Source organism: Panicum hallii, chromosome 1 (assembly GCF_002211085.1).
Source record: "Panicum hallii strain FIL2 chromosome 1, PHallii_v3.1, whole genome shotgun sequence".
Taxonomy (NCBI): Eukaryota; Viridiplantae; Streptophyta; class Magnoliopsida; order Poales; family Poaceae; genus Panicum; species Panicum hallii.
In genome coordinates, this window is record NC_038042.1 from 26110844 (window position 1) to 26121331 (window position 10488).

The 10488-nt window shown below is 41.8% G+C and overlaps 1 protein-coding gene across 2 annotated transcripts; it reads right to left on the reverse strand.

The window, feature by feature from the left end:
- Positions 1 to 6274: 6274 nt before the first annotated feature.
- On the reverse strand, positions 6275 to 10242 carry LOC112893046. 2 transcript variants are annotated; one of them, XM_025960315.1, is made up of 11 exons: positions 9766 to 10242; positions 9497 to 9554; positions 9154 to 9377; positions 8875 to 9061; positions 8700 to 8795; positions 8546 to 8626; positions 8183 to 8442; positions 7664 to 7876; positions 7501 to 7593; positions 6962 to 7066; positions 6275 to 6873 (listed from the first exon to the last, which is right to left on the reverse strand). In XM_025960315.1, exons 2-11 carry the CDS (start codon positions 9552 to 9554, stop codon positions 6499 to 6501), a joined length of 1692 nt encoding a protein of 563 aa, XP_025816100.1. In that variant the 5' UTR covers positions 9766 to 10242; the 3' UTR covers positions 6275 to 6498. The 2 variants fall into 2 exon arrangements, with proteins under 2 accessions (XP_025816100.1, XP_025816023.1); XM_025960238.1 differs by having other exon boundaries at positions 9497 to 9644.
- Between the last annotated feature and the right edge of the window lie 246 nt (positions 10243 to 10488).

Below are 10488 nucleotides of genomic sequence, written 5' to 3' on the forward strand. Positions count from 1 at the left end.
ACGTACCTGCTTGTGCCGCCCTTCACGTGGACTCTTACCATTTGCTGCGATTGCCTGTCCATGCACGTCACACTTTCCGCTGATTCTTTGGCTTATGCATCCATGCCGTTGTTTCTGTCTTCAAAAACCTGCCTGCCAATTTTGATATACAACATATGCCCCCTTGTTTTTCGTGCATATTTGTGGTATGCCAAAAAATACTCTTGGCAACGATTTGAAATAAATTGGCCTTGCACGACTGCATCACATATACACTCTCATTCTGATGACATCCCGGCAATGATTTATAACCAAACCGGCCTTTGTCGCTGAACCACCACGTCCGAAACCTTCCTCCCTTTACAATTATTAGCACGATAAACCATTTTACCGGCCATAAATTTGATGCTACATCATGTTCCCTGCCAAACACTAGGATAATATTTTTTCAAGTACTTCCCATTCAGGGCCTTGTTTAGTTTCCGCCCTTCCAATGTTTCTACAAAATATGAGTTTCCTGGGACAACGCTAACCACTCTATAAGGAACCTCCCAGCTTGGTGACCATTTACCAAATTTATTATCCCGGGTCCCTAAAGGTAAAATCGTCTTCCACACTAATTCTCCAACCTGAAACAATTTTTCCTTGACTCTTTTATTATATGCCCTAGCCACTTTTAACTTTTCTGATGAGATCGTGCACATGTTTGCTGCACTGGGTGCCTTCGTTCGAATATCCCCATGGCCTCTACCTTTCACGATCATGGGAGGAAAAGGTGATGAAGATTTGAAGATTACTTTGAATCGAGTAAGACTCAAATGTAAGAAGGGGAGGATGATGAGGACATCACTCATATGGATACAACCACATCATATTTTAAATACGATAAACTCGTTCTTATATTCTTCCACTAATTATCTTGAGAACCGATTGCTACCTAATGATTTAATTATTGTTAGGAACCATGGAGCTGATGAGGAGGACGTACGGGACACCAATACGGTGCTGGAAAGTCAAAGAGACATACACGACAAGGTGGAGATGCAACCCAATTCGGAATCCCAGAGTTTGAGTTCGAGTCCAACTTGGAGTCCAGGACCACCTTGCATTCAAATTGACGCCCAGGATGCATACGATCTCCGTTTGCAACGTTCCCCATATGCACGGAAAGAGTATGAGATAAACTTTCCAATGAGACTGGTCTCATATCCAACTAAAATTGGAGTCGTCTGCAATCATTAAAACAAAACAGATTTACAGAACTATTAATTTTTGGTGTTGCGCTTGTTTTGGCCCATTGGGCCATGTATCGATTGGAGTCCATTAGGGTTGCGTCCAGGGGGGTCTTGCACGTCCCTAGATCCTTTATATTCAGTAGCCGCCATCGTTTTACTTCGGTTTTGCTTAGATTAATCTGTCAAGAACAGTTTTGCCGACATTCGGCTTGTAAGACCCCAACTTTCATGAGTTAATCATTCATCTGCAATTCAAGATTGCTTCTTTCCTATTCTTGCTTGTTTCTCGACTCGCTTGTAGGGACATAGCCTTCTTGGCGAGGCCAATTCGTGTGCGCACGGGTTGGTAACCAACGGAGCCGTGGTGTAGTGACTGCAAGGGTTCGAACCGTCACTGTTCAGAGCCTTCATCATCAATATCGAGATCTCCACCAATCGACTTACCCCGTACCTCTCGTAAGGTCAGGACTCAGCTACTATCAAGTGGTATCAGAGCCAGGTTGCCCGTGAGGTATAATCGTGTGTCTTTTAGTTTTGCTTCAATCCTATAGTCCAGAAAATTGCCCCACCAAAAAATTCGTTGAACATCTTTCCGCTGTCCTATAACCCTTTGAGCCTTGCAAATTTAATTTTCAGACTAGTTTTGTTGAGTTTGTGTCCTATTCGAAGTCTTATTGCTGGTTTAGGTCGTGTTCATAGTTTAGTTCGAGTGTTGCATCTTGACATCGAATCGTTTTCCTTCGCGTCATCACGTCGTGTTCGGTTTTGTCTCTTTCTAGTTCGGTATTTTGTCTAGTTCCCACATACGAACTCGGATAGATGTGTTCTTATACTTTCTGGAAAGCTTGCGAAGTTATCTCCAACTTTCATATTCAATAGATTTTCAGAAAAAATGATCCTCGTGGTCAGAATCGTATGAGATCTAAATCTGTTCTAGAACAAGATTTTCTGAGTGATTTGTATTTTTGGGCCAATATCTCCTGCTTCTTTTATCCAAATAAGGTGTTCCATATACTCAAATTCACGATAAAAGAAAGATCTACAACATCGTTGTTTTAAGTTTTAGCGTTTAAGGACGTTAAGGTTGTCAAATCAGCAGTAGAATATTTGGTAGAGAATCTGTCTCAGTCTGACAAGGTCTTTTTGATGGGTCTGAATTGTGTTCTCTGTTTTTACGGCACTTTCTACAAAATAAAGAGAGAAGAAAAAGGCGAGTGAAAAAAGAAAAGAGCCGCACCAAAAAAAGGGGAAAAGGTCGGTGCAAAAAAAATGAAAAGAGCCGCACAAAAAAAAGAAGTGCTTGCATCTTTTGTGTCCTCTATATTTTGTTTTGCTAGCTTGATCTTGTGTTAAGAATAAGTTAAGGCCAGCAACTTTGACAAGTACTTTGGACACTTATTCAACTTTGCTATCTGATTTAAATTGTGCTAATCCTTGCTACAATATATTGTGCCTTCCAAGCTAAACCTTCTCTTGAGCAGAACAGGTTCACCTTGCAGTCACCCCACGTTCTATTGGTTATCATACCAGCCACCTGTTGTGTAAGTAGAACACTCGTAAGAGCGGGGTAAGGTGCTTGAGAGAGTGTATGATCCCACCAACTTTTGGTTCCTACTTGTTAACGATAATCATTTTCTGCTATTTTCTGTGTTCCACTAACCATACCTCCCAACAAACCACTTAGCTCCAAACAGTTTCATGAGACGATGATGCAGATGATGCAGTCCATGCAAACCATGACTGCGTCCATGACCGAGGTGTTCACCAAGAACCAAGCGTCCATGACCGAGGTGTTCACCAAGAACCAAGCGTCCACTGCTACAAAGCTTGAACGGGTGCTACACGATATTGAAGATACGGTTGGCTGACTTGAGGCCTTGGAGACTCGGTTGCCAAACATTTCGGGTGCCACGTATGCTAAAGAGAAGGAATTGCAGGGCCTCCAACCAACGAGATCAAAGAGCTCCTTCATGCCTGGACAATCATCAACGACTCCATCCAGATCAGCACCTTCTGGATCTCGCACCTCCGCGACACCTTCAACTTCACGTGCGCCTTCAACGATAGCAACAGCCCCATCGCCCCGCTCTTCGGAGACGAGTACACACTTTGTTTTGCAGGGAGCAGTAGCACTGCCCTCCGGATATGTATGTGCTACTGATATTGAAAATAATTTGGCACTCCAGACTAACCTTGCACATGAGCTGGCGGACGATGATAACGCTACACAGGTTCCTGCCTCTATTTTTGATTCACTCACATGTGCTGAAAATAAACTTTTGATTCATACACATGCAACAGATGAGTTAGATCTATTGTCTTCTCTAAATATATTGGGTTATATTGAATTTCATATTCTTTGTGATTTAAGTAGTGTAGAGAAGATGATGTTTTGCCAAACTGAATTGCCTTTGTTGAAAAGAAATATTTTTCATGCGATAGGCAACTATGATTCCAGAGGTGTGTTTATGGTGCATAGAATTTACATTTGTTCAACTTTGAATACACCTTGTGTAGTACATGCTAGCCTTTCACAATCTTTGGTGAAAATTTCAAATGCTTATGACTTATCACCAAATACATGTTTGCCTTACCATAATGATAAGTTGTGTGATCATGCTTCACTTATATTTACAACACACCTACCTTTTGGTCTGTCACAACGTAATAAAATGATAGCTTGCATAAACGCTAATGATATATTCCATAGTGTTTCTAGTCATGTTTCCTTGCAGCACGCACAACACTTACAACCGGAGTATGGTTGGTTGTTGTTGCGAGACAGCGTCACCAAATTGAGAACCGTTGTTGGCCATTGGAACAAGCCGAGGATAGCTTGTTGTCAAGAAGGGGAGAATGATGAGATCGTGCACATGTTTGCTGCACCGGGTGCCTTCGTTCGAATATCCCCATGGACTCCACCCTTCACGATCATGGGAGGATATGGTGATGAAGATTTGAAGATTACTTTCAGTCGAGTACGACTCAAATGTAAGAAGGGGAGGATAACGAGGACATCACTCATATGGATACAACCACATCACTAATTATCTTGAGAACCGGTTGCTACCTAATGATTTAATTATTGTTAGAAACCATGGAGATGATGAGGAGGATGTACGGGACACCAATACGGTGCTGGAAAGTCAAAGAGACGTACACAACAAGGTAGAGATCCAACCCAATTCGAAATTCCAGAGTTTGAGTTCGAGTCCAACTTGGAGTCCAGGACCACCTTGCATTCAAATTGATGCCCAGGATGCATACGATCTCCGTTTGAGACGTTCCACATATGCACGGAAAGAGGACAAGATAAACTTTCCAATGGTACTGGTCTCATAACCAACTAAAATCGGAGTCGTCCGTAATCGTTAAAACAAGAGAGATTTACATAACTGTTTTTGGTGTTGCGCTTGTTTTGGCCCATTGGGCCGTGTATCGATTGGAGTCCATTAGGGTTGCATCCAGGGGGGTTTTGCACGTCCCTAGACCCTTTATATTCAGTAGCCGCCATCATTTTACTTGGGTTTTGCTTAGATTAATCTATCAAGAACAGTTTCGCCGATATTCGGCTTGTAAGACCCCAACTTTCGTGAGTTAATCATTCATCTGCAATTCGAGATTGTTTCTTTCCTGTTCTTGCTTGTGTTCTCGATTCGCTTGCAGGGACATAGCCTTCTTGGCGAGGCTAATTCGTGTGCGCACGGGTTGGTAACCAACTGAGCCGTGGTGTAGTGATTGCAAGGGTTCGAACCGTCGCGTTCGGAGCCTTCGTCATCAACGTCGAGATCTCCACCAATCGACTTACCCCGTACCCCTCGGAAGGTCGGGACTCAGCTACTATCATTTCCCCTCTTAATTTCCCTTAATGCTCTGAATCGGCTTTCTGGAATTTCATCTATCCTATCTATCATCAACTCGGCATATTGTACAGCCGACAGAGCACTCTGCCTGGCCACTCTACATGCTTGCAAATTAATCTCTACAGGTAATATTGCTTCCTGGCCATATACGAGTTCAAAAGGACTTACCTTGGTGGCGCCGTGTTTAGATATCCTGTGAGCCCACAGCGCCTCCGGCAGCACCTCGTGCCACCTCCTTGGACTTTCCTCTATTTGCTTCTTGATGAGTCCAATCAGTATCTTTTACTGGATTCAGCCTGTTCGTTCGTTTGAGCATAATATGGCGATGAATTCAGTAACTTGATTTTCAAAGATTCAGCAAATTCCCGGAACTGATGTGACATGAATGCAGCTCCTTGGTCGGTAGTTAGAGTCTGCGGCATCCCAAACCTGTGTACAATATGTTCCAACACAAAGCTTATCACCTCCTTATGTGTCATATTTTTCAGTGGCATGACCTCCGTCCATTTTGTCAAGTAATCAGTCACAACCAAAACAAATCTTTGTCCTTCTGACGATGAAGGGTGTATCTCTCCGACAAAATCTAGACCCCAGCCCCTAAATGGCCATGGCTTCACGATAGGATGCAGCATACTTGCCGGTGCCAACTGTACATCTCCAAACCTTTGACATGCCTCACATCCACTATAAAGAATCCCTTAATACATGACGGATCAATTTCGTCACGAATTAATAAAAAAACGTCACAAAACCATGATTATGACGGTTTTGCATAACGTCATGTAATGGGCATCATGGATTGTTGTCCGTGACGGTTTCGCAAAACAGTCATAAATTGCCTCAGTCCGTGACCTTTCCCGATCGTCACAAAATAAGCTCGAGCCCGCACAACCCAGCCCAAAGCCCAAACTCAGTGACAAAAAAAAATCGTCATGGATGGTTGCCATATGGACGCTGACGTGGCATACATGCTATCATCCAACATGGGCTTCAAATCTAGCCCATCAACTTATAAGAAATTTTTGGCCCATATTATAGTTGAGCTTGACGAATTTAGCCCAATATAAAATTTGGCACATTTGTTAATTCATCTCAAATTTGGCCCAATTATTAGCTCGTGCATAAAAGTAACCCATATCAATTTATACAAATTTCATTTCAGCACATTTAAAAAGCATCATTCTGCCCAAAACAACATTGCAACAGAAAATTAATATATTACTTCAACCATACATTTAATATAGCACCACAAACATCATGTTTGGTGTCCAATATCACCTCAACACACAAACAACAAAATATGACAGCATGAGTCAGACATAATGAAGCACCAAAACCAGAATGGAATGTTTTCACTTCAACAAAACAGATTTGAACAAAAGCTATGTCAAATCTAACTTGCCACATACCATCCAATTCAGCTAACTTGGTTGAATTTTACTTAACAAAAGTTGAAGCTTCTTCATGTCCGCTTCCATCTCAGCTTGCCTCTTCTTCATCTCCCCTTGCTCCCTAACCCTTAACTCTTCTCTTTCCTGCATTTGTTTTGACAACAGATCAAGTTGCTCACTTTGGGTGTTGACAACATATCGAAGGTCTGTATTTGCCCTCTTCTCTGCTTCAAGTTGTGCTGCAATATTTCTTACACTAGACCTAGGACAAGAATTTTGTATCCCCACATTTTGAAGGAACAGATTCTTCCTTGTATTCTCAGCGAGAACATCTGCTACAACTTTTGTCACAGACATTTGTTCTTCACATTCTGCTGGTGTAGACAACTTGTTTTCCATTTGAGTCTAGCATGCAAGAAACAAACATGGTTACTGATCAGAAAACCTTCAAATATGCATTAGAAACAGAATTCTTTGAATGACAATGACTTACTATAGCTTGCTGCACATTAGACGAGTAGCATTTCTTTTTCTTGCTATAGTGGCACTCTTTAAACAAATCCAATGCATCAGGTTCTTGGTCATTGTATTTATCTCCCTAGAAAAAAATACAGCAATAAGAATGTGCAGCAGTAATTATTTTCTGTTGGAATTCATATGAGCAGCAAGTACTATGATCAAAACACTTTACTCATGTGTATACAAAGATACATGTTACAACTAGTTATTTGATCATAATACTAGTGCATTTGATCAGGAACTTGTTCACAAGTTAGCTAATTTCTGCCACAATTTTTCACTCATTAGTAACTAAGAACACAATCTAGAACAACACTTGTTCGCAGCAAGTTATTAAATTTCTGCTGCAAGATTTTGCTCAGTAGGAACTAGGAACATAATCTAAAATAGAAATACATTCTGGGACAGCAAATAGATTAATCCAAAACAGCTACTTTTGACTGCATTAGCAGATGTACTTTTCTCATATTAATCAATAAATCATAAGGCTACAAGTAAAGACATGTAACTTACCAAATTTTCCACATGAACTTGGTAACTACGAGAGCCGGTTGTTTGATGGTATATAACATGGGTTCGATTCTCTTTGTTCTTTTGAGATATCTCCTACAGCAGTTATAAAGTAAATGTAAGCAACATGTATGTCCAAGATTTCAGTTTTTAGAAAGAAACATACCATCCCTTTTGGAGTTTTCCAATATTCCACAAGTTCATTCCACTCTTGATCAGTCATCGATCTGATTGGAGATGTTTTTGGCACCAAATGTAGTGGAAAAGGATTAAAGTACTTTTTCTTGAGCCGATGTTGTTGTTGCCGAACTGCATTCTTCATCATTTGGTTACAACCATTTTGAACTGAAGCGTCACTCGTGTTGATGTCAAACTTTGCCTAATCAAGTGAATGAATATATTAGATATGTACTTATGATTATGTCAAACCTTGAAAGAAACAAAAGAGTACAAAGGAATGAGAGAACTACTATCTTAGATAACCTAGACATGCCAATATAGATGACAATGAAGAAAGTGAAGCTATCATAGAGGAATGATGATATTTATACATCAATTCAAAATGGTGTAAAACTACCATCTTATATAATCATTCGAATGATGCTACATTAAGTAGTGTTGAACAATATATGCAAGTAAATAGTGACCAATTTTCAAAGTGGTGGAATGTAGAGAATGCACTTACACTAAGTCTTCCTGTAAATACTTTAAATAGGTCCTGTTTTTTCTTGTATTCCTTCCAATGCTTCAACACCGGCACATGATTTCTAACTGCAATGCTGCATTCAGTTGCAAACTTAGCAGCAACAAGTGGTGCCATGGGCCTTATCTTCCCTTCAGGAATGACAACTTGCAACTTTCCACGCAAAGCTCGATTAATCCTGTAGAGACCATGTCCCATATTGGCTCCCCTTTCCCATCGATCATTTTCACCTAGTTGTACATCTGCACAGAAGTAGAAATCATTGAGATGGATAGTACATGGATCCAAGATAAGCAAGCAATGGCCAATTGAAAGCAAAACCAAACCGGTAATTCATAGAATCACCTTCATTGAGCATCTGGTTGTTGTCATCATCAACTTCATCTGCATTTGTCATGTTGCCATCAGCTTGGACATGCCCATTATCTGAAAGATGGCAGACATAAGAATGCATTCAGTATCTAAAGAAACTAACAGAATGGTTGTTGCAAATCATCACCTTCATTGCATGCATAGTTCTGCCCACCAAGAGGAGCAACAACATGACCTTCATCGGCGATGAGGGTGTTCTCATCCAAGTGCGCAGGGCCACCAGCTAGAATAAACTACAGGTAGTGAGTGCAGTTATCATACAATTAACAATATAGAATGAAAATAAGAAACATAGAACTAGCCTCCAAATGTAGCCTGGTTGTGGCCATCAATGTTGACACTTGGTGCAAGAGTTGCATCCGCTTGGGCAGTGTGTTTTTTTGACCTTGTATTTCTGGTACATTCTAGCTCTGCAAGAACTCGCTTAGAGCGAAGGTTGATTGCACCAACAGACTTGCAGGCAGTTTTAATGTTACGTTGCTTGGAGCCCTTCATGAAATAGAAGTGTGAATCAATCAATAAAGTGGAAAGATATATTTATCAACCATCATGAAATAGAAGTGTGAATCAATCAATACCACCTTAGCATTGTCATCATCGTCAGTGTCATCTTGTGACGAAGGATCATACTCAGATTCAGAGTTTTCAGTATTTTTATGACTTGGCTTATTCTTCTTATGAGAAATGGAACTTGCTTCCTCAAGCTCACGACTTAAAGCATAAATTCCTAGCTCTTGTAGCCTTGCATTGTTCTGCATGCATTGCATCAGGCGCTTCAGTTCATAGGGATGCAATGGTGGTGGTTCTAATAAGAGATAAAACATGAATAAAATATTATTACTATGCAGCAATACTTTACTACTCATACAAAATATTGACACAAACAGAAAACATATTCAAAAGAAGATGAGTTGAGGACTGCACCCGATAGCTGAGTTCTTTTCAGATTTTTTACTCCAACCTTCCCACAACCAGGAGGCATCTTGTGATGACATGGCATAGTAAAAATAGAAAATAAGTATCAGTGATCATCTTAGGTACATTCCTGCAGATGCATTTACAAGCCCACCAACTGCAATTAAAATTGTTATAAAATTCAGTAAAAAAGTAACTGTATGCAAACAATTGAAATGCTAAATCAATAACGAGCTTTTAATTAACTAATTTGTAGGACAAAACATGGGTAATCTCACCCCTGCCTACTGCTGGCTGCTGCCCTGCCCTGCTGCTGCTTGCTGCTGCCCAGCGCCTGCTGTTGCTGGAGAGTCCGAAGAGTCTGGAGAGAGAGCCCCTGCCCTGCTGCTGCTTGCTGCTGCCCTGCGCCTGCTATTGCTGGAGAGAGAGGCCCCTGCCCTGCACCTGTTGCTGCTGGCTGCTGCCGCTGCCGACCTGCTGGAGACGGAGAGGCTGCCTGCTCCTGCTGGAGACCGGCCCCTGCTGCTGCTGCCCGCCTTTTGGAGAGGCGTGAGCGGCGAGCTAGAAGGCGAGAGGGCAGGAGCCCCAGGCGCGGGCCACACCCGGCGCAAGCGAGGAAGAGGGGTGCGGGGACTGGAGAGTAGGAGGCACGAGGTGCGTGGCGGCGCGATGTGCGTGGGAGCGGCGGAGAGTTGCAGATGTTGTGCGGCAGGCGGCAGGGAGGGCGTGGCGGCGCGATGGGCGGCAGGAGATGGGGATGGATTTGAGCAATGAGATTAGGGTTAGAGAAGCTGCGTATTTATATCGGTTGAATTTACAGGCGGGATCAGAGGCGTGGCCGCGCGGGGTGAAAAATTTACAGGCGGGAGATGAAGTTTTCCAGCTCGCGCGCCCATTCCTCCGTAGACAGGCTGTCATATTTTTTAATTATTTGCTGACTTACTATTGTGCATAATAATAATAATAATAATAATAATAAAATATAAATGTCAAAGTACTCA